The 26,161-nt window shown below is 36.6% G+C and overlaps 1 protein-coding gene across 12 annotated transcripts in view; it reads left to right on the top strand.

Annotated features, from left to right (window-relative positions):
* Positions 1-26,161, top strand: part of Sntg1 (syntrophin, gamma 1) — a 941,919-nt gene that overhangs the window by 708,970 nt on the left and 206,788 nt on the right. For all 12 annotated transcript variants that reach the window (XR_001778003.2, XM_006495573.4, XM_017312321.2 and 9 more), the window contains one exon: positions 9,354-9,483. Coding sequence is in view for 11 of the 12 variants with exons in the window: in XM_006495573.4 (XP_006495636.1) it covers positions 9,354-9,483 (130 nt within the window). In the remaining variant the exon portion in view is untranslated. The remainder of the gene's footprint in view (positions 1-9,353; positions 9,484-26,161) is intronic.

Genomic DNA, 26,161 nt, shown 5'->3' with positions numbered 1-26,161 from the left:
ATCATTGCCAGAGCCTGGCTTTGTCCCTGTCTTACTCCAGGGGATATAATGACATGTCTCCTAATATGCACATTTTAATGATGTGAACATCTTTTGATTATATTTGTCAACAGAACTTTCCACTTTGATGAAATGTCTTGTTTTGTCTTTGTTGCATAGTGTCTTTGCTAATTTGTTTGATCTTGTACTTTACATTTGTGAATTCTATATGTGACCAAGAAAAGTCAACAAATTAGGTGTTAATAATCTACTTTATTTTACCCTTAATTTTATAAGTAATTATTTGTTCTAATTTAGTTTTTATACCTTGGGCTGTTGAATACATCCTTTTACTGCTGTTTTTATTTGGACTGAACTTCATGTAGTATGACTGTTTAGTGTAATATAATATATTAATTTTGTTTTTCTCTTGAGGAATTGTATATTCTTATAATACCGAACACTGCTTTTCTTGTCTTTTCACTATTTTGTAAAACTGCAATGATTCATTTCAATTTTCTCAAGATATATAACTGCATTCATAAATCTGTTTATTTAAGTATACCCTGTTTGTAATTAATTTTTCTTAATTTTCTTAATTCTTCACTGGACTCTAAAATTTCTGCTTTAAGAGTTCTCCTGATATTTGCATTATGGCCTGTTTTAAAAGTGGTCATTTGTTTCATTTAGTTATTTTCTTTTAAAAATAGGCAGTTATCTTATGTGGATGTTTATATTAATTCTATCACATAATTTCACTTAAGAGAATTTTGTGTGAGTCCAAATGACTGTATAATTTTATTTTCATAATACCTCTGCACAGCAATGAGTTTTACTACTAAATCAATTATACTTGTTAAGACAGAAGTCAAGAGTAACAAAGAAAACATTATTCATGATAGATTTTTGAATCAATTCAGTTCCAAGAACTAACTTATCATTCATTTATTGTCTCAGTAAAGAATAATTAAAAGCCTTCTTCCATGGAGCTCACAGACTATGCTGCAGAAATTATGGCTATTTCCTCTTTGAGGATGAAAACAAGTAACTGTGTACAATGACACAAAAATATTTGCTGTGGTGTTTATAAACTTAAGATATCCATTTGTGGATATACATATTCATGTACATATACATCATAAACATACAAGGACAAATACACATACTCATGAACATGTATACACATATACATACACACAAATATATGTATTTCAATGATGTAATACTTCTAAAATTTAATAGCAAATCATGTTATTTCCATGCCATTTACTGCCATGATATGCTTCTCTTATCAGAGATAGACAACACTTATTTACTATGTGCTGAGCATCCTGATTCAGAATCCTTACATTCTGAAGCATGTCAGAATATCACATAGCAGTGACAGGGGTGTTCCAAAGGGAAGCGGAGATTATTGAAACATTATATGTTTTTTTCCCCTCTGTTTAATACTTATTGTCATTATATGAAAATATGCATGTAAATAACCATGTGAATTTTGAAATGTAGCATTTATTTCTTTGGAGGGGCATTGGTAGAATCATGCCCAGAGCTTCACACCTAACAAACAAGTGATATTTCTCCCCAGATTTAACATATTTCAATGAGATTTAACGAAGCAGAAATCCATCAATTACTTTATTATTTGGCAGGAACACCATTTACTCAACTTTATTTAAACTCTCAAAGCTAGGAGTATCGAATAAAGTTCATCAGAAAGCTAGGGACAGTGAAAAAAGTTCATCAATATATCTACTTTTAAAAATACAAAAATTATATTGTCATGCATAAATGCACACCATCTCATTCCTTTGTCTCAGCCACAAACTCTTGAGGCATGTTCTCCATTGAACTTGCTAGCCATGCAGACCAGAAAACTAGGTAGATGATCTTTATTCTCCTTCCGATCCTCAAACTCTAATTCTTTGTTCCATAGCTTTGTTCCAGATAATCTTATGCTGCCTCTCCTTCTTCTCTGCTTCCATTCCCAGGAGACTATGTACTTCTTCTCTTATAGCCTTCTTTCCTCATATTATCCCTCTGTCTCAGCCACCAACACCAAGAGGCTGTCTCTGCCAACCCGTTGGCTACCATATCCAGGGAATCAAATAAGCAATCCACATTCTCCTCATTCCCTCTCAACTCTTATCCCCTATCCTCTAGAAAATAACCTGATGAGGCTTCCTTTTACTCTCATTTTTTCATCCCAGGGCGACTTCAAAGATTCTCTTGTCAGACTTCACTAGCCTTCCTCCTGTGAACTCTCTCATCCCCAAACTTTTCTGGTATGATCCTATTCCTTCATGTCATTTCCTAATTAAGAGAAAAAAATTCCACCCAATACCCCCCAAATCACCTGATTTTTGGGATCACTTAAGTATACTATCATATCATCTGCAAATAGTGATGTTTTTACTTCTTTCATTCTAATTTGTATCCATTTGATCTCCTTTTGTTGTCTAATTACTCTGGCTAGGACTTCAAATACTACATTGAATAGGTAGGGAGAGAGTGGGCAGTTTTGTCTAGTCCCTGATTTTAGTGGGATTGCTTCAGGTTTCTCTCCATTTAGTTTGATACTGGCTACTGGTTTGCTGTATATTGCTTTTACTATGTTTAAACGTCTGTAAGGCAAAGGACACTGTCAATAAGACAAAAAGGCAACAGACAGATTGGGGAAAGATCTTTACCAATCCTAAAGCCAATAGAGGGCTAATACTAAATATACACAAAGAACTCAAGCAGTTAGACTCTAGAGAACCAAATAACTGTGTGAAAAAATGGGGTACAAAGCTATACAAAGAATTCTCAACTGAGGAATACCAAATGGCTGAGAAGCACCTAAAAAATGTTCAACATCCTTAGTCATCAGGGAAATGCAAATCAAAACAAACCAAAGATTCCACCTCACACCAGTCAGAATGGCTAAAATAAAAAAATTCAGGGGACAGCAGATGCTGGCGAGGATGCAGAGAAAGAGGAACACTCCTCCATTGCTGGTGGGATTGCAACCTGGAACAACTACTCTGGAAATAAATATTGGGTATTCCTCAGAAAATTGGACATAGATCAACCTGAAGATCCAGCAATACCACTTCTATGCATATACCGAGATGATGCTCCAACATGTAATAAGGACATATGCTCCACTATGTTCATAACAGCCTTATTTATAATAGCCAGAAGCTGGAAAGAACCCAGATGTCCCTCAATAGAGTAAGGGATACAGAAAATGTTGCACATTTACAGAATGGGAAAATACACTATTAAAAAACAATGAATTTATGAAATTATTTGGCAAATGGATGGATCTGGAGTATAACATCCTGAGTGAGGTAACCCACTCATAAAAGAACACACATGATATGCACTCACTCATTAGTGGATATTTGCCGAGAACCTCGGGATACCCATCATACAATTCACAAACCACATGAAACTCAAGAAGAAGGAAGACCAAAGTGTGAATATTTCGATCCTTCTTAGAAGGGGGAACAAAATACCCATGGAAGGAGTTACAGAGACAAAGTTAGGAGCAGAGACTGAAGGAATGACCATCCAGAGTCTGCCCCACCTGGGAATCCATCCCATATACAATCACTAAACCAGACACTATTGTAGATGACAAGAAGTGTTTGCTAACAGCAGCCTGATATAGCCGTCTCCTGAGAGGCTCCGCCAGTGCCTGACAAATACAGAAGTGGATGCTCAGAGCCACCTATTGGGCTGAGTACAGGGTCCCCAATTAAGAAACTAGAGAAACTACCCAAGGAGCTGAGGTATCCTGTCCTGCGGGATTCAGTTATTTGTGGGTGCGAGGGGGACTGCAAACCTGGAAGAAAATGGGAGGAAGAAAAAGAGAAACAGGAGACCAAGAAGATGGTACCTATCAAGGTCTCATTTATTATGCTGAAGTGCCTTCTTTTTAAAGCATACATAGCAGGGAATAGGGGAGGGGTCGAGGGGGAATTTTACAAAGAACAAAGAAGTGGGCATCTGCTGACATGGGGGCTGAAGTCAGGTGCTAGGCAGCGGGCACTCTGCATCTTATCTCCGGAACATAGATCCTCCTTGACAGCCTTGGGTGTCAGGTTGGGCTCAGGCATAACTCATGTCCTTGGATGGCATGGGAGTTCAGGAAGAGATAGGGAAGAGGGGACTATAATTCAGCTTTTACAGCCTCAGGTGCCAGGAAGGGAATAGGGAGGAGGAGGTGATAACCAGCTCCTAGCACAAGGCCATTTGGCAGGTTAGGGAGATTGTGAAGGGCTCGCTTTCTTACGGGATGGTCTCTGACACTGAGGGGTTTGTGGCCCCATAGGAGGAACAACAATATGAATTCACCAGTACCCCCAGAGCTCCCTGGATCTAAACCACCAACAAAAGAATACACATGGTGGGACTCATGGCTCCAGTTGCATTTGTAGCAGAGGAAGATGTAATTGATCATCAATGGGAGGAGAAGCCCTTGGTCCTGTGAAGGCCCTATGCCCCAGTGTAGAGGAATGCCAGGGCCAGGAAGCAGAAGGGGTTGGTTTGGTGATCAGGGTGAGTGGGAGGGAATGGGGGGCTTTCAGAGGGGAACCAGGAAAGGGGATAGAATATGAAATGTAAATAAAGATAATAAAAAGAAAAATTAGCAGCTTGAACATTTACCTCAGATTCAGGCCTCCTTAACAGAATAAAAGATGTGAAGAGAGAATCTCAGGAATTAAAGTCATGATAGAAGAAATGGATACAGAAAATTGACAAAATAGTCTTACAAATCTTGAGATAAGGTAAATACTTTAGAACATTTTAGTGAGTTAAGTAAAACTTAAAAAGAGTGTGAGATGGATGGAAATAACTCCTATTGGGAATAGTCTGTGCTTTGGTTTTGATTTTGCTCTTTCTCCCTCACATAGTCAGGTGGCCTGTCTGATATAGGGCACAGATTTGGAGGAAAACTTTAAACAGCCTCTAGAGGAGGGGGAGACATAGCCCAACTCCAGAGCAGCTTCTTGTTTAATTAGAACAGAATAAAACAACATTTTAATGTCATTCATATGTAAAAGACACAGGAAACAATTTTAAAGGAAAGAACACCGAATCTGTGACTAGGGGGATGGACCAGAGTAAGCTGCAATCAAAGAATGGTAGAGACAAGAAGAAGAAAAAAATTGAGCCCTGGCTAGAGGGCTCGGCAGAGGATACTGCAGGAAGAAGTTGAAAGATGCATCATATTGCAAGTAGGCAGTGTGAACCACAGCTCTGCCTACTCCTCATCTTTAACCTGGCTCCTGGTCCTGCGTCTGCAACAAACCTATAGACAAAGAGATAGCTCAGATTCATCAAACAGTAACTTAAAAAGACAGAGCATTCACACAGTCAGGTGGGATTCAGACAAATAAGCATTTGGTGAACACCTTTACTCATATACCCAACAGCCAGTTTCCATCTCAGCTTTTACAACAAGGGACAGCAACTTCCTGGTGGTCTTTCCAACTCATAGATTTATGCTCTATCCATCTTTTTCGGGAATCCTCCCCCCAAATGTGTGCTACAGACATACAGAATATTTATCTACACCTCTGAGAGGTTTCTGATGCTTCTTATTTCACAATCTAAGTGTTGAGAATGTGCCAGTAGCTCCTTCTAAATGCTGGGCCTATCCAATTTCCTAGCTTCCAGCATGCTAGAAACATTGAGGGATGCAAAGCTCTTCTATAAAGTATAGTCACTGAAGAACCCTAGCTCCCTCCAAATGATTTCCCAGCTTCCACTACTCTGGGTACCTCTAGGGTCCCAAGAGAGGCAAAAGTAAAAAGAATAAGAATGAAAGACAGACAGGCAGAAAGAAAGAAAGAAAGAAAGAAAGAAAGAAAGAAAGAAAGAAAGAGAGAGAGAGAGAGAGAGAGAGAGAGAGAGAGAGAGAGAGGGAGGGAGGGAGGGAGGGAGGGAGGGAGGAAGGAAGGAAGGAAGAAAGAAAGAAAGGAAGAAAGGAAGAAAGAAAGAAAGGAAGAAAGGAAGAAAAGACGGAAAAGGTGACTCTAGGTGAACACCAACATCCTGGGGTAAGCTCCCAAATATTATAAGTCTATAGTCATTTAGAGATTCACCAGTCTAACAAAGCATAAAGTCCAAAAAAAGAGAAGCTTTTATTCACCAGGGTTACTCCAGAGTCTCATAATTCCTAAATGTAGTGACCAGGTACAGCAGTTAGAGGTTAATACAGGCAAAGAACACAACGTTACATCATTACACTGTGTTCTCCTGTAAGCAGAAGGTCCTTTTATGTAAAACAAACTTTTGTTTACAGAAACAGAAACAGTGGTGTCCAGCAGTTAACCTTGTGACTTATTCCTTTGTATAGCAATAGTTTTCTTAAGCTTTTTCAAGAGCAGGTAATTTCATAAATGAAACCTTAACAGCACTTAACATTTGGAAGTCCATTTCTGCTTTAAAGTTCTCTGAAGCACAGTTCTGCTTAAACTTTGAAACCTAAAGTCATCAACAAATATAATGTTAGCCCTGATATTACAACTGTGTACTGCAGTTATGCCTTTGTCACTTCTCTTCACCTTCACTCTCCCCTCATCATTCTCTTCTCCTTTCCATTTCTTAGTTACTTTTATGTACTGAGATAGTAATGGACCAAAGTAGAAGAACATTTGAAATGTAAAGAAATATAATAATTAATAAAATAAATAAATAAAGGAAAAAAACCAAACAGATAAGAAAATAGAAAATAACATACTGGGCTGGTGAGATGGCTCAGTGGGTAAGAGCACCCAACTGCTCTTCCGAAGGTCAGGAGTTCAAATCCCAGCAACCACATGGTGGCTCACAACCATCCATAACGAGATCTGACTCCCTCTTCTGGAGTGTCTGAGGACAGCTACAGTGTACTTAGATAAAATAAATAAATAAATATTTTTAAAAAGAAAAGAAAATAACATACTGAGATAGTGTGTTGGTCAAATACTAAAATGTTGACATGGATAATCCATGACCTAGGGATGAGCTACACATGTGTAGAATGATTTATGAATTCTTATTGATGATCCCTTATTGTCACAGGTCAAGAAACCTGTGTTTCCCAAAATATGTCTTGTTTTTCAGGCCCCCTCAGGTTTGTTTTTGGATTTCTGATTTCTATGTGAGATTTTTGGTTTCCCTGGGCTTTCCCATCATAGCCTTTCTACTGTGTAGGTTGAGGACTCAGGAGCAATTTTCTTGTCTGTAATTAAGTATTCTTAATTATGAACCTATTGAATGCCATTCATTCATGTGTGCACCCAAGAAGAGTCTCCAAGTCACATTATTTCCCTCATGTTATAGTAGGCCTAACCACAATGCTTATTTATACATGATAGCCACACAAACACTTGCCATGGATCTATGCCAACTTTTCATTGCCTGTAAAGTGCAGGAGCCTTCCTCAATTTTATCTGCCTCTCTATACCCATGTTCCTATTTAAATATGTGTTAATCAAGTCACAATAACTGGTTTTTTGTTTGTTTGGTTTTTTTTTTTTTTTTTTTTTTTTGTCTCTGAAGCTCTTGGTTCTAATGCATAGAAGTCACTATCGCATTTCTATTCCAAACCTCGAAAAGTAAGCATAGTTATGACACAGAATCAATTATGAAGAAAATTAAGAATAATTAACTTCAATGATTAGAAATGTATCTATTTTAATGCATTACCCAGAGTATAAAAACTATTTTGTATTAATATGCAGATCTGGGTGTATAAAACTAGTCTCCTAGGTTTATTCTATCTGAGACTATATAAGGTATTACATAGATTTAAGAATTGAATTGAATGCATAGATAAAAATATCTAGCTGTCATTCTCTTTTTGTAGCTTTTGAAGAAATGACTGTAAGAAACAGAGTGGAAAATGTGAATTGCTATCAAATGTGTCCTCCTATTCCATAGATAGCTGTGCTTCTGCCTGGACTTTAAAAAAAAAAAAAAAAATATATATATATATATATATATATATATATATATATATATATATATATGTGTGTGTGTGTGTGTGTGTGTGTGTGTGTGTGTGTGTGTGTGTGTGTGTGTTTACCATGCATGTATGTCTGTGTAGCACATGGATACTTGGTTCCCTTGGAAGCCAGAAGAGGGACTATAGTTTACAGATGGTTGTGAGCTTACTTGTGGGTGTTCAACCTAGGTTGTCTAGAAGAGGAGCCTTTGCTTTTAACTGCTGAACCTTCCCCCGAATCCAACTTCAGGATATTTTAAGTGTCACAGTCACTCTTGAGTATCGGAGTGAAAGCTCTAGTGTAGAGGGATGGTTCATCCATTAAAGGCTAAGCTCACAACCAAAACTATAAAAATTAAGTTCTATGTGTGGGTGAATCAGGAATATACATTTTTCATGAAGCACATTTTTATCATAAACAGTTTTAAATTATTTTATTTTAAGCAAACATACTTTTTTTAACAGGAAATAAGCAGTACATGTTTGAGTACATTCCTTTCTCTGGCATGAAGTGTCAGGTGTGATAATTAGTTTCTCTACACAAATTGAATGCACAGTACTTTGGCTGCCAAAGCTGGTGCCAGGTATTTCCTTTAGAGACTGGATTTAGCCTAGAGAGAAAATAAATGGACAGAGACCCACACATGACTCTGAGCTAGATGTGTGCTCCCTGGGTTTACCTTTCTTTCAGGAAATGCATAATATCTAACATCCTCAAATGCCCACTTGTAGAACTGATAGAGCCAGGAAAGCTGTGTGTTTGGAAAGAATATGTGAACGCATGCAGTTTCTGTCACATTTCAAATGCCTAGCTAAGGAAGTTGTCTATCACTCCATGATTGGTGGATTTAAGTATGAATTGTGGATTTTCTAAAGTGCCACAAATAACTCAACAGAGTAATTCTCCTGGTCAGGGCCTTGGTGACTCCAATTCATGTTGTGGTTTCATGTTTTCTGCCCATTAATCCTATATTCAATGATCAAGAAATTAACATGAGTTTTACCATTTAGTGCTTAACACTTGTGTTTCCAATTCTTGTACTGTTAAAAAAAAAACTTACAAATGTCAAGATCTGAGACAGAATTATAAACTGGGAATGTTTGGTCAAAGAGAAAAGAATGTCCCCTAAGCTGATGTTGTTCCATAGCACATGCTTTGCTTTATATCTCAAAGGTTGTCCATATTTAGCTGAATATAAGAATGTCATCTCATTATTTGTAAATAGATATTATCCTAGTCTTTTTGTTGATTCACTTTAAAATGGATATATTTATAAAGGAGGTAATTGGACTAGAATCTGGAAGTTGTTTGCTTTATTGTCTTAAGGACCAAGCTATAAATGGCTAACTAACACAGTGTTTCATCTGTTCTGTTCTTATGCTCTTTTAGGCAGAACGCTTTCCAAGTTGTTGCTGTGGATGGAGTCTGCAGTGGAATTCTTCAGTGCCTCTCTGCTGAAGACTGCATGGATTGGCTCCAAGCAATAGCATCTAACATTTCAAACCTCACAAAGCACAATGTAAGTACTGATTTAAGGAATAAATATCTAACCAGCAAGTCTTTCAGCATTTGTAGGTTTATTCAGTGGCATTTAACTTTGCTTCATCTGCTTAGTGCCATTCCAAGAACAAGTTTCCTTCTGCTTCCTGGTAAAGCTGTTCTGAAATACAAGAGAAAAATCTTGTCAGCATGAAAGCCCAGGCAGACGTGACCTACAAGAAAATACTCACAGTCCAGTGCCAAAAGCAACTGCTTTAAATAAACATGATACAAAATCTTGCATAAAAATAGTATGCATAATTAAGAGCACCCTCAACAAGCAAGCTGATGAATTTCAAATAAATGAATTTGATTTGTCTTCAGTGACCCTAGGACTGTGGCAGAGAATGTGTGAATGAAAAGATCCAAATAAAAGGTGATAACATAGAGACTGAAAGTTTCCTGTAGTGCTCTGTAGGCACAAGACTAGTGAGTGGCTGTCCTTATGGGTTGCAAGAACCTGTGCAGCATGACAAGGTCTCTGTCACTAGAAACAGCTTCTCTCTTGACCTGTGTTTCTCATACCCTTCTTTATTCTCCTTCATTTCCCATGTGGTTTTCTGGTCATCATGTCTTTGCTACCATTACATTTGCCACAGACTAACTTCTATTGGGTCTTCTACCTGTGGAGAATGGGTTTCTGGTTGCAGGTGAACAAGGGTAGGCAAGAATTGACAGGCAGACGCAGGCACAAGAGAATGCTGAATCTGAATGTATTTTGTCCAAACGAACACCAGACTTTTAATACAGAAGAAAAACAAGAAATCCAGGCGAACACATCTGCCAAGTTACATTGACACAGAACAAAAAGAATGCATACATAAAAAGATAGCAGGAGCCAGGCCGAGTTTACTACTGAGAATAAGAACAACCCTTAATTAAAAAGATCAGCTAAACACAGGAGCCAGGTGAATGTTCTGATGCAATGCTAGTCTATTGTTAAACCTACAACCAGGGGTCCTTTAGTAAATACCTGATTATGCTATTCCTCTGGGCCTAGTGAAAAAACTGTGGACCAGGGGAATCCCTTTTACTAACCATGCTACAACCCACCTATTTCCTAGGCCATTGTGTATTTCTGTGTTTGGGTGTGACTCGGCTATTGTCCTAAGTAATTACTACGCAGAATAGCCCTGGGCTTTTCAAGCTCTGTTCTTTGTAATGCCTAATTAGTTTCACTGTCTCTACTAAGAGTGAATTTGAATGTTACTGAATAGGTAACATTCTTACTGAATGCCAAGCTCAGGGGCGGCTTCAAGGACTGCCTAGGACATTGGAACAGTGGTGAAGGCTTAGATATATGTCAAAATCAATCCTTTAAAGCGTTTATAATAAAACAATACTGAAAGAGAGCATATGGATCCATACACCAGACTAACACGGGGACAGAGTTTGGGTATACAGGCTATTGGAATGCCAAGGTTCCAGGAGGCTGTTTCCATGAAATTCTTTGCCTCGTGACTGCTTCCAGGCTTTTAGGCCTACCAAGCAGACTGCACAGGAGTAGATGTAGCATACATTGAAATAGTTTATCCTTTCTTGATAATCTAGAAAAATATTCTAATAAAGTTTGAAAATAAAAAAACCAAGAAGAAGTGCAAAGCTTAGACTACAAAATTCTTTTTGTGCAAAAGCAAGGACCTGGATTTATACCCAGAACATGTGAGAAAAAGCATAGTACCCTATATTTTTAATCAGCACAGGGGGACAGAAACAATCAAATCACTGACACTTACTGGCCAGGATGTATAGAGCATTTGGCAAGCATCAGACAAGTGGATGCTCTGCAAAGAACTGATGAGTTACAGCTGAAGTTGCTCTAGAGCATCTGTACACATGCATCTACACCTACACATGAATAGAAGTACACATACACAGTTATACCCACCTACTAGTGTCATGTTGTTTAATGTTGATAGTATTATAATAGATGGTTCCATTTTTACATCTATACACATGAATCTACAATTGTACGTGAATATACAAGCGTTTGCATAGAGACACAAACCTACTAGTGTCACATTGTTTAATGTTGGCAGTATTATAATAGATTATTCCATGTTTCATCTATACATATGTATACATCTGCACATGAACGCATGTACATTTACACAGACACATAACCCTACTAGTGTCAAACGCATGTACATTTACACAGACACATAACCCTACTAGTGTCATATTGTTTGATGTTTGTGGTATTATAATAGATCATTCCATTTTTGCATTTATACACATGAATCTACACTTGCACATGAACCCACACATATTTACACACACACACACACACACACACGTCACATTGTTTAATGTTGATAGTATAATATAAATCATTCCATTTTTGAAAACAAAAACCTTGTGGTCAGCCATTCCTTTGCCTCTGTTCCTTCTCATGCCCTCAGTTATTTCATAATATTTGTGAAATCATTGAGGAAAATAAGAAGTTTGAATTCAGGAATTAGGCAAAATGTGCAAATCTTATGAACTTATGAAATCACAACTCTTTCTTAAAGCTAATGTCCCTTTCAGCCAGAGTAACTGCAGATTTTGCTTTTGGCCCCAGAAATATCTTAGTAAATATATTGTATCTTTCTTCAAACTAAGACAGGCCAAGATGTTATAGCCAATTGCCTTATATTTGTGTTGCTTTTTAAATATTCTGGGGGTGAGGCTATTGATGAAGCTGATTTAAACTGTTGTGCTAATGCATACAGAGGAAAATTAAGATGTGCCTGTAAAAACACAAATAGGCTGAGTATCCATAACCCTGACCAAGCCACATGGTTTGAGTCAAAGCGATGTTCTGTTTTCTTGCCAAACTTTGTTAATTTGTGGTGTCCTACTAAAGCTGAGAATTGAAGACTGTAATTCTATCTCTCCTGTGTTTCCGTGCCAATACCTTATGAGAATGTGACTTTATGTTTCTTGGCAGCAATCAGAAGGATACCTTACTCATGAACCCTGTTTTTGTGTACGTGAGAAACTTTTTTTTTAAAAAGAGTAGGACGCTAATCTTGAAATAATTTCTTTCTTCATAGCCAGAATCAAATTGTCCTAAAGATACTCTTAGAAAATCTGCTCCTTACAAGAAACGTTTAGTTAAGGGAAAGGGAGCCAACTGAGAGCACTTCAGAGTACTGTAATAGAGAAAGTGAAGGTGTAGAAACTCTTGTAGAAAACACATACCAGCTTCATGGCACAATTTCCACCTAGAAAAGTGTTCACCATGTAATGTAGAAAGGAGAAACCATCTCTGAACTCTTGGTGTTACCTTCCTTTCTGCAGCTGTGGTAAAGCTCTCTGACTACAAGACACTTCAAAATTTATTGGATGTATACTCCATAGTCTATCATGATTGAAGTCAGGGCAGGAAGTCGAAGAGGATCTTGACTCAGAAACCATAGAGAAAACCTACTGACTCTTAAGTCACTCAGGTTCTTGTTTAGTTACCTTCTCATAAAGTCTATGGTCACCTTTCAAGGAATTCTACCTCTCATAGTGGGCTAGGCCATCCTACATCAACTTATATTCAATTAAGTCCCCAACAGACACACCAACAGGCCAGTCTGATCTAGGAAACATCTCAGTTGCAACTTTCTTCTTGGGTGACTCAGCTGTGTCAAAGTAACTTGAACATCTTATTTCATCTTCTAGGTGACTCCCATGCTTGCTCTGCAAGTACTGTAACATAACTTATCTGTCCATTATTTAATTGCTCTGTATTATCATGTCATTTTGTTCTTCTAGTCAGTTCTCATTAACAAATATTTATGATTATAATATATGTTGACATGTATATAGCAGTACATCAGTTTTGAATTATAAAAGCACAAAAGGAGAAATTCACATTTTCCCCACAGAAACCAAGCCATGACAGTTAGATGTTACTTCAAGTTTTCTTAATTTTTCTTATTCTAAGAAAATTCTAGAAACAAAATCTTGTATAAATTTTTAGAACTGATCATTTTTCCTATTATTTAACTAATCTTTTTCAGAATACTGAGGTGGTGTGGCTGCTAATAATGGATAAAAATAATTGCATGTCTCTAAAATATATCAAATGTGGAAATTAATATGTAAAAAATTCACACAAGTTATTGTTAAACATATAACAAATTTGAAAAATATTAATGTACATGGGAAATTGTAACTTGTACCTATCACACTTGAAATTATATAAGTCATTTGTGCTTATGTGCATATAATGATTACATCTGAAAAGGTACACATTAGATCAACGTTAGTCAGAAAACAAGAAGTATATCCTGTTAATACTGGATATACTTTACCAAGAAGATATAGTGATTTTGTATCTGTAAGCTTTGGTATTGTGGCATCAATATTTCAAAAGACAAAAGATTACTGTACATTAATTTACAGATGGCTCTAGTAAAACCCATAGCGGAGGACCTCGGTGTACCACTGCCATCTTTAGATAGGTCATCCAAGCTAAACTTCCAAAGAAAAACTTCAGAGTTGAATTATGCCATGCATCAAATTCAACTAACACAAATTTGCAGGATACAATTAAATATTCTTGGAATGTACATTACTTCAAAAGCACATGGAACTTTCCATAAAACAGATTAGATTTGATGCCACAAAGCAAGCCTTCATAATTTCAGAACCATGAGGTAGTTTCTTATATCTTATGTCTTAGTGTAATACGCTAGAAATCAATGAAAAAGAAGTCACAAAGTTTGTGGAACTTCTTAGAATTTGAAAATGCACTCTTGAGTGACCAGAAGTCTAGTGAAGAAAAGAGCAATTAAAAGTTTTTAAAATGCAACAATTAAAAATTAAATAGGATTTGGGACACTGAAGGGGATAGGAACTCCACAAGAAGACCAAAAGAGTCAACTAATATGGACCCATGGAGGCTCTCAGAGACTGAGCCACCAACCAAAGAGCATACATAGGCAGGACTGAGGTTCCCATACCATATGTAGTAGATGTACACCTCAGGTTTTATATAGGCCCCCAGCAACTGGAGCAGGGCCTATGCCTAGAGCTGGTGCTTATCTGTGGAATCTGCTCCCCTAACTGGACTGCTTTGTCTGAGCTCAGTGGGAGAAGATGTGGCTAGCCCTTCAGAGACTTGATGTGCCAGGGTGGAGGGATACCCAGATGACCCCCACCCTTTCAGAGGAGAAGGGAAGGGGGACAATTATGTGAGAGAGGGAACCAGAAAGGGGGGCAGTTATCAGGATATAAAACTGAATTAATAAGTAAATTAAATGAAAATAACCTATCTTTTTAGAACATTCGGGATCTTTAAAGCTGTTTTATACACAGCATTTATATGTGTGTGTTTCAGATAAAAATTGATAGGTTTCAGGTAAAAATTAATGTGTCTTAAGGAATACGAAGAAATAAAACTTAAAATAATAGATGGCAAGAAACAGACAAAAATATCATGGGAGAAATTAATGAATGAGATGAAAAGAATTATAAGAATTGATGAAATGAAGAACTGATTCATTGTGACATAATCAAGACTTATATACCAAAGTAATGAAAAGAAAGAAAAGATACATATTAAAAATTTTAGATGAGACAAACAAAACAAATATTACAACAGACTCTAACACAATCCAGAGACTTGTGAGGACATATTTTGAAAACATGTTTTTAAAAACTAGAATATGAAGAAATACAGGAAATTGATAGAGAAATATTACTACATATCATTACAAACAACTTACACAGATGCATAGCCAGCAACAAAGAATTTCAGAGATAGCTCATGACAAGATAGATTCACTGATGAATTACAACTCTCAAATTATTCCATATAATTGAAAAGAACAAAAAGGAATATGGTCAAATTCATTTCACGAACCTATTATTACAATTATTATGTTCAGATAAAGAAAAAAGGAAAAAGAAACCAAAATGAATATTCTAGTGTGATGCCCTTCTGAACATAGGAGCTAAAAACCTCAATGAAATACTTATAATCAATTTAGCAAATTAAGATCAAGACAGTTCATTCCAGGAGTACAAACACATTTTAGCATGTATAGATCAATTAATATGATATAGAAGATAAAAAACTACAATTAGCCATGCATTTTAGAAAGAGCAAGGGCATATGCAAAAAGCCTTGGGGATGGAGGGAGAAGGGAGAATATTATATAATTGCATTTAAATTTAAAAATAAAAAGTATATATAAAAGAAGAAATATCACATGCTATCTCAATAAATGTGGAAATTTCTTTACAAGAATTTAACACACCTTCAGGATTAAATCCTAAAGATACTAGAAATAGGAATTATATACCTCAACAGTAAAAATCCTGTATACAACAACCTATATGTGAAATATAAGTAATTATAGAGTCATAGCATAACCTCTAATACCAGGGATGAGAGAAGGGTATCACTGTACTCTTACTCAGCACAGTGCTTAGAGTTAGAGTTATACACAGAAAATAAAATAAGAGAAAGAAAAACAATACATACCAGGAAGAATGAAATCAAATTCATTCACATGTTGATCCTGCAGTTAAAAACCCTACTATAAAATATCTAGATATCATAAAAAGTAGTAGGAGACAACATCAATACACAAATCTCAGAATTTTCTTTATACCAGTAATTGGTTTACCATTAAAAAAAATGAAAAAGCAAAAATAGAGTCTCCTTAACAATAGTTTCAAAGACAGAAACTATACTGAGGGATAACTGAGGAGAAGAAAGAGCTCTATAGTACCATCTCTCAAGCTCCATAAAAACACTGATGATCTCAATAGGATATAAAATTAACCCCAATAATTATGGATTATAAAATTAATGTTATGAAAATATTGGTGAGAATAAAAAAATAGAATGAATACAGTCCCCATGAATCCATAGCATTCATTACAGAACTAGAAATTTGCATGTTTTTCAATTTATATATGGAAGCATAACGTGCCCTCAACTGTCAACACAATTTAGGTTTAAAAAAAAAAAGCAGTTATACCTGAACTCAACTTATACTAAATTCAATAAATAATAACAAAACCAGCAAGATGCTCAAGCAAACAGACAGAAAGACCTATGTGACTACATAAAGAACCCAGAGATAAATGTGAACAGATATGATTAGCTAAAAGCTGACAATGGTGCCAAAATGCACAATAGGAAAGAGAGGAAGTCTTTAACAGATATTGTCAAAAACTGGAGATCCACATGCAGAAATATGAAATTAATCCTTGACCTCTTATTTTACACAAAAATGAATTCAATGTAAACCAAAACCTACAAAATAAGACTTGAAACTTTTTCACATTGGAGGAAAACACAAGGGGAAAATCTTAAATATTTAATGATAAAGAAGGACTTTCTAAAATGCACTCCAATAACATAAGAAATAATCCTAAGAACCAATAAATGGAATCATGTGAATCAAGCAAATAAAGACATGGATGAATAGCCTGCAGGATGAGCAGTAGACAAACCAAACCTGTATGTCAAGGGACTAATATTAAAATGTATAAAAAAACACCACACACACACACACACACACAAACACACACACAAACACACAAACACACATACCACTACCACCACCACCACCACCAAGACCATGAGTTGTACAATCAATAAGTGGACAAAAACACTGAATATAAAGTTTTAACAGGAAGTAATGAAAATGGCCTATAAATACTTTTTAAAGTTTTTCACATACTTAGGTGGTTACAATTTAAACTATTCTGAGGTTCCTACTTACTCCAGGCAGAATGGTTATTGTCAAGAAAACAAAGAAGCTGAGAATGGTGGCATGCACCAGTAGAATATGCTGAAGAGGAGAGGCAGAAAGAGCGTCAAGTTCAAGACTGGCCAGGGGAGAAAGTTGGGCCATATGTGGTACCATGTGTCATTAATCCTAGCACCCGGAAGCAAGAGATTTCCTCCAAATCCTATATTCCTTTCTGTGAAAAATGAGATGAAGTTTATAGTTTTGATTATCATTGTCATGTAGTTGAGATATGTTAATATATGGAGATTAACATAGATTATCGAAGGGATTAAAACATGGTCACTAGGCGATCCAAGCCTTGATGTGAAGATTTGGCATTATAGGAAGGACTGGCTACAAATTGCTAAGTTGGAGGACATGAGATTGGCTGTGGAAAAAACAGGTCCAGTAGATGAGAACAAAAGCTTCTGCTATGTGCTACCACTGATAAATGGAGTTCTACTAACACCTGTGAATTTTCCGTGTGACCTACTTGGAACTGAAGACTTACAGAATTATAAAATGACAGACCTGTCTTCTGTTTATGAATTTAATAATGCATGAAGTTTGTAGCTCTTTTTCTAGCACCACTTCTATACCTCTCAGGAGGGATGCATATGTGTCTAATATACAACTTCACAGAAAACCAGTAGACCCTTCAGCATCTCCACACTAGGCAATGCTTTTATATGCCCAGGTGAAATCCTAGTCTTGTACCCTGGGAAAGACATGTTAACTTTTTCTTTGACTTAGTAGGTAGCAACTTGGCAGTTACACTGATAAGTACAAGCAAATAGTACATACTGTAATCTGATTCCTTACAATAAAAGATCACTAACAGATTCCTGTTATTGTTAAGCTATTACATACTTCTTTTCTCCTGCTTCCTTTCTCTGAACATAGAAGCTCTTCAGAATGAATAGAGTATGAACCATGCACTTATGTTTTGTTATTCTCATCAATTCAAATATTTTATGATTTTATTTTTTATTGAGAATTTCATATGATTCCTGGATCTTCATCATTTCCTCTCCCTTCTCTTTTCTACTCCTCTCATGTCTTTGCAAATCATTCTAAATTATTGCCACTTACTTGTTTATTACTTTTATACAGACATGGATATGTGACTATGACCTGTTGAGTCCATTTAGTTTACCATATATATGTGTATATATATACACACACATTTAATGCTGACCATTTGTGATTGGACAACCTATCAGGGAACTCATCCCTGGAGAAAACTGTCTGTGTGTGTGTGAATGAGTGTTAATTACCTACAGATCTTCATCTAGATGTGAATCTTTATGAGACTTCCCCATGTTCTGATATGTTTTTCTAAGTATGTGACTGTCTTGGTTAGGGTTTTACAACTGTAAACAGATAACATGACCAAGCCAAGTCTTTTAAAGGACAACATTTAATTGAGGCTGGCTTACAAGTTCAGAGGTTCAGTCCAGTATCATTGTGGGAGCATGGCAGCATCTAGGTAGGAATGGTGCAGGCAGAGCTGAGAGTTCTACATCTTCATCTGAAGGCGGCTAGTGGAAGACTGACTTCCAGGCAGTTAGGACTAGTAAGACCACACCCACAGTGACATACCTACCTGAACAAGTCCACACCTCCAAATAGTGCCACTCCTTAGGCCAAACATATACAAACCATCACAGTGATGTCTGTATAATATTAAATATCAAGAGCTCTCAAAGACATTACCTATTTTTTATTAGATATTTCCTTTCTTTACATTTCAAATATTATTCCCTTTCCTAGTTTCTCCTCCAAAAATCCTCTATTTCCTCCCCCTTCTCCCTGCTCCCCAACTCACCCACTCCCATCCCCAGTCCTGGCATCCCCATATACTGGGGCATAGAACCTTCTCAGGCATCTCCTCCCATTGATGACCGACTAGGCCATCCTCTGCTACATATACAGCTAGAGCCACGAGTCCCACCATATGTATTCTTTTGTTGGTGGTTTAGTTCCAATAAGCTCTGGATGTACTGGTTAGTTCATAGTGATGTTCCTCCTATGGGGCTTCAGACCCCTTTAGCTCCTTGGATACTTTTTCAGGCTACTGCATTGGGGATTTTGTGCTCTGTCTAATGGATGATTGTGAGCATCCACTTCTGTATTTGCCAGGCACTGGGAGAGGCCCTCAGAAGACAGCTATATCAAGATCCTGTCAGCAGGCTCTTGTTGGCATCTGCCATATTGTCTGGGTTTGGTGGTTGTTTATGGGATGGATCCCCAAGTGGGGCAGTCTCTGGATAGTCGTTCCTTCAGTCTCTGCTCCAATCTTTGTCTCTGTAACTCCTTTCATAGGTATTTTGATCTCCCTTCTAAGAAGGATTCTGTGCTTGTGGGCTAATATCCACTTATCAGTGAGTGCATATCATGTGTGTTCTTTGGTGATTGGGTTACCTAACTCAAGATGATATCCTACAGATCCATCCATTTTTCTAAGATTTTCATAAATTCATTGTTTTTAATAGCTTCATAGTACTCCATTGTGTAAATGTACCACATTTTCTGTATCCATTCCTCTGTTGAGGAACCTTTTTATTGCTATTAATTTAAGCTCATGCTTTAAAATTTCTGGTTTAGTATGTATCTCATATTTAAGCCAATTTTTGAATCAAAAATCTGCTGTTTCTACGAGTGCTTGCATAAGTTGGAATAGTTAGTGAGACAGGAAAGAATCCACCAGAAGTCGATGTTTTAAAACTGAAACAACATTTTCCTTGCCTTTCTTATTAGGATTTAATGATATTTAAATAAGAGACTTTATGTAAGTGAAAAATATTGCCTTTCCAGTCTCCATCTGCACCCTAGAGCTTGTGCTGTTCTCAGCCCACTGTGCACAGGTCCTGCGAGGGGAGAGCTGGTTTCATAAGCATGCCAAGAAAGGCTTACAAGCACATAGGAGGGAAAATATCAAGGCAGAGACAGCAAGACCAACTAACACCAGAGATAAACAGAAAGAGAAAGGCAAGCACAAGAAACTTCTGAACAGAAACCCAGGCTACATGGCATCGTCAGAACTCACTTCTCCCACAACAGCAATTTCTGGATATCCCAACACAACAGAAAAGCAATATTTGGATATAAAACCACATCTCATGATGCTGATAGTGGACTTTAGAAAGGACATAAATAACTCCCTTAAATAAATACAGGAGAACACAGGTAAACAAGAAGAAGCACTTTAAGAGGAAACCCAAATATCCCTTAAAGAATTACAGGAGAACACAAATAAACAGGTGAAGGAATTGAACAAAACCATCCAGGATGAAAAAAAAATGGAGGTAGAAACAGTAAAGAAATCAGAAAGCGAGACAACTCTGGAGATAAAAAACCTAGGAAAGAGGTCAGGAGTTATAGATGTGAGCATCAGCAACAGAATTCAAGAGATAGAAAAGAGAATCTCAGGTGCAAAAGATAACAGAGAAAACATGGGCATAATAGTCAAAGCAAATGCAAAATGCAAAACACTCCTAACCAAAAACATCCAGCAAATCTGGAGCAATAAGAAGGCTAAAACTAAGAATAATAGGTATAGAAGAGAGTGAATGTTCCCAACTTACAGGGCCAGTAAATATCTTCAACAAAATTAGAGAAGAAAGCTTCCTTAACCTAAAGAAAGAGATGTTCATGAACATTCAAGAAGCCTACAGAACTCCAAATAGATTGAACCAGAAAAATTCTTCCCATCACATAATAATCAAAACAACAAATACACAAAAAAGAAAGAATATTAAAAGCAGTAAGGAAAAAAAAAGGTCACGTAACATATAAAGGAAGACCTATCAGAATTACAACAGACTTCTCACCAGAGACTATGAAAGCCAGAAGATCCTAGGCAGATGTAATACAGACCCTAAAAGAACACAAAAGCCAGCCAAGGCTACTATGTCCAGCAAAACTCTCAATTACCATAGATGGATAAACCAAGGTATTCCAGGACAAAAACAAATTTACACAATATCTTTCCACAAATCCAGTCCTTCAAATGCTAATACATGGAAAACTCCACCATAAGGAAGGAAACTACATTCTAGAAATAGCAACAAAATAATCTCCTTTGAACAAACCATAAAGAAGATAGCCATATAAACATAATTCCACCACTAAAAGTAAAATAACAAGAAGCAACAATCACTTTTCCTTAAAATCTCTTAATACCAATGGACTCAGTTCCCCAATAAAAAGACATAGACTAACAGGCTGGATATGTAAAAGGACCTAACATTTTGCTGCATACAGGAAACCCTCCTCAGTAACAATAGCAGACACTACCTCAGAGTAAAAGACTGAAAAGCAATTTTCCAAGCAAGTGTTCCAAACAAACCAGCTGGAGTAGTCATTCTAATACTGAATAAAATTGACTTTCAACCTAAAGTTAGCAAAAATTGTAAGGATAGACACTTCATACTCATCAAAGGTAAAATCTACCAAGATGAACTCAAAATTCTGAACATCTATGCTACAAATGCAAGGCTACCCACATTCATAAAAGTATTTTTACTACAGCTCAAAGCACACATTGCACCCCACACAATAATTGTGTGAGACTTCAACACCACATTCTCATAAATAGACAGATCAGGGAAACAGAAACTAAACAGAGACACAGTGAAATTAACAGAAGTTATGAAACAAATGGATTTAACAGATATCTACATAAAATTTTATCCTAAAACAAAATAATATACCTTCTTCTCAGTACCTCATGGTACATTCACCAAAATTGACCATATAACTGATCATAAAACAGGCCTCAACAGATACAAGAAGATTGAAATAATCTCATGTATCCTATGAGATTACCACAGACTGAGGCTGGTCTTTAATAACAACAAAAACAACAGAAAGCTCACAAAAACATGGATGTTGAACAACACTCTACTTGATAACTTGGTCAAGGAAGAAATAAGGAAAGAAATTAAAGACTTTCTAGAATTTAATGAAATTGGAGGTACAACAAAACTAAATTGTGGACAAATAAAAGCAGTGGTAAGAGGAAAACTCATAGCTGAGTGCCTCCAGAAAAAACTGGAGAGAGTATACTCTACCAGCTTGGAAGCACAACTGAAAGCTCTATAACAAAAAGAAATAAATAGACCTAAGAGGAAGAGAAGGTAGGAAATAAACTCATGGCTGAAATCAACCAAGTAGAAACAAAAAGAACTATGTAAATAATCAACCAAACCAGGAGCTGGTTCTTTGAGAAAATCAACACAAGGATAAAACCTTAGCCATACAAACCAGAGGGTATAGAAACCTTATCCAAATCAACAAAATCAGAAATGAAAAGGGAGATATAATAACAGAAAATGAAGAAATCAAAAAAATTGTCAGATTCTACTACAAAAGTCTATATTCACCGGGCGTGGTGGCACACGCCTTTAATCCCAGCACTGGGGAGGCAGAGGCAGGCGGATTTCTGAGTTCAAGGCCAGACTGGTCTATAAAGTGAGTTCCAGGACAGCCAGAGCTATACAGAGAAACCCTGTCTCAAAAAAACAAAAACAAAAACAAAAAAAACAAAAACAAAAACAAAAAGTCTGTATTCAACCAAACTGAAAAATCTGAAAGAAATGGACAATTTTCTAGACAGATATCAGGTGTCAGAGTTAAATCAGGATCAGATAAACTATCTAAACTGTCCCATAACCCCTAAAAAATTAGAAGCAATCATTAGTCGTCCCCCCCCCCCCCAAAAAAAAAAAAAAAGCCCAGGACCAGATGGCTTTAGAGCAGAGTTCAATCAAACTTTCAAAGAAGACCTAATTCCAAAACTCTTCCAAATATATCACGAAATAGAAACAAGGAACTCTGCCAAATTCATTCTATGAATCCATAATTACTCTGATATATATATAACACAAAGACCCAACATAGAAAGAGAACTTCAGACCAATATCCCTTATGAATATCAATGCAAAAATACTCAATAAAATTCTTGCAAATCAAATCCAAGAACACATTACAACGATTATACATCATGATCAAGTAGGTTTCATCCTATGAATGCAGGGATGGTTCAATATATGGAAATCCATTAACATAATCCACTTTATAAACGAATTCAAAGGAAAAAAAAAACACAAGATCATTTCATTAGTTGCTGAGAAAGCATTTGACAAAATCTAACAGGTTTTCATGATAAAAGTCTCAGAAAGATCAGGAATTCAAGGCCCATACCTAAACATAGTAAAAGCAATATACAGAAAACCAGTAGCCAACATCAAACTAAATAGAAAGACACTTGAAGCAATCTCACTAAAATCAGGGACTAGACAAAGCTTTACCTGTTCAATATAGTACTCCAAGTCCCAGCCAGAGCAATTAGACAACAAAAGAAGGTCAAAGGGATACAATTTTTAAAGGAAGAAGTCAAAATATCACTATTTTCTGATGATATGATAGTATACTTAAATGACCCCCAAAATTCCACCAGAGAATGCCTAAACGTGGTAACAACTTCAGCAAAGTTGCTGGATATAAAATTAACTCAAGCAAATCATTGGCCTTCCTCTACTGAAAGAATAAACAGGATGAGAAAGAAATTATGGAAACACCACCTTTCATTATAGTCACAATAATAAAAATAAATCTTGGTGTGATTCTAACTAAGCAAGTGAAAGATCTGCATGACAAGAACTTCAAGTCTCTGAAGAAAGAAATTGAAGAAAATCTAAGAAGATGAAAATATCTCCCATGCTAATGGATTGGTAGGATTAATATAGTAAAAATGGCCACCTTGCCTAAAGCAATCTACAGAGTCAATGCAATCCCCATCAAATTTCTAACTCAATTCTTCATAGAGTTAGAAAGAACAATTTCCAAATTCATCTGGAATAACAAAAATCCCAGGAGAGCAAAAAATATTCTCAAAAATAAAGAACTTCTGAGGAAATCACCATCCCTGACTTCAAGCTGTACTACAGAGCATTCATGATAAAAACTTCATGGTCTTGGTACAGTGACAGGCAAATAGTTCAATAGAATATAACTGAAGCCACAGAAATGAACTCACACACCTATGGTCACTTGATCTTTGACAAAGGAGGTAAAACCATTCCATTGGGGGGAAAAAAAAAGACAGCATTTTTTACAATTGATGCTGGTTCAACTGGCTATTGGCATGTAGAAGAATGCAAATTGATCCATTCTTATCTCCTTATACATAGCTTATACAAGTCCAAGTGGATCAAGGACCTCCGCATAAAACCAGATACATTGAAACTAATAGAAAAGAAAGTGGGGAAGAACTTTTAGCACATGGACACAGGGGAAATTTTCCTGAACAGAACATCAATAGCTTATTCTCTAAGAACAGTTATTAAAAACGACGAATGCATGACATTCTTAGACAAATGGATGGATCTGGAGGATATCATCCTGAGTGAGGTAACCCAATATCAAAAGAACACACATGGTATGCACTCACTGATAAGTGGATATTAGCTTAGAAGCTCGAAATACCCAAGACACCGTTCACAGACTATATGAAGGTCAAGAAGAAGGAAGACCACAGTGTGGATACTTCAGTTCTTCTTAGAAGGGGGATCAAAATACCCATGGGAGGAGATACAGAGACAAAGTGTGGAGCAGAAACTGAAAGAAAGACCATCCAGTAACTGTCCCACCTGGGGATCCATCCCATATACAGTTACCAAACCCAGACACTATTGCAGATGCCAACAAGTGCTTGCTGACAGGAGCCTGATATAGCTGTCCCTTGAGAGGCTCTGCTAGTGCCTGACAAATACAGAAGTGGATGCGCATAGACATTCACTTGACTGAGAACAAGGTCCCTAATTAAGGAGCTAGAGAAAGGTCCCAAGGAGCGGAAGGGGTTTGCAGCCCCATAGGAGGAACAACAATATGAACCAACCAGTACCTCCAGAGCTTCCAGGGACTAAACTACCAACCAAAGAGTACACATGGAGTGACTCAAGGTTCCAGCTGCATATGTAGCAAAGGATGGCCTTTTGAGACCTCAGTGACAAGAGAGGCCCTTGCTCTTGTGTGGACTCTATGTCTCAGTGTAGGGGAATGCCAGGACAGAGAAGCAGGAGTGGGTGGGTTAGTGAGCATGGGGAGAGGGGATAGGATAGGGGTGTTTTCTGGGGCACTTGAGTAAAGGGGATAAAATTTGAGATGCAAATAAGGAAAATATATAATAATAATAATAATAATAATAATAATAATAATAATAAAAAGAAAAAAATATTGTATTTGTCAGATAGTACTTTTAAAAGTCAGCTTTTTGTTAACATTAAAAGAATCTAATGATATTCTCTCATCTTGAGGAGAATGTTACACAGCAGAGAATTCAAGGCTTTTTTTTATAGTATATATAATATACATTTACAGATATTGAAAATATACTTTATTGAAAATATATTTTATTTTATCTTAATCTGTAGTTCCTTAGTATATACTCAGATCTTTTGCCATTTAGAGGTTGGAAAGAGAAACTGTAGAATTGTCTTCTAGTTTAATTTCACAAATAATAAAGAAAGTGAGCAAGAGTAACAGCAGAAATGGGGGTTGACACTGTGTTCATGTGAGATCTGATAACAATTACATTTTACCTCTATGGATATCTCTCAAAATATTTTATCCCAATTTCTGCCTGAGGAAACATTTACACAGATCCTAACTAATGAATATTCTGGAATTACTAAATCCATCTCATGTATAGGAACTCCAAATTCTTCATGAACAAGATCATTTTGAAAAGTTTTGCTATATAAGTAGATTTGGAAGAGACATGGAAAAGTGTATGCCATGGAAGTGATCTTGGAAAGAGAACGGGTATTTTGAAAATCCACATAAATGAAAATTGCATACAGATTTCAGTCAAAAGTCATGCATTACGATGGACTCACCATTTTACTCAAGGGTCTATATTAAAGA

The sequence above is a fragment of the Mus musculus genome, chromosome 1 (genome assembly GCF_000001635.26).
Source record: "Mus musculus strain C57BL/6J chromosome 1, GRCm38.p6 C57BL/6J".
Classification (NCBI taxonomy): Eukaryota; Metazoa; Chordata; class Mammalia; order Rodentia; family Muridae; genus Mus; species Mus musculus.
The sequence above is the reverse complement of the archived record's forward strand: the minus strand, read 5'-3'. Positions and strand labels throughout refer to the sequence as shown.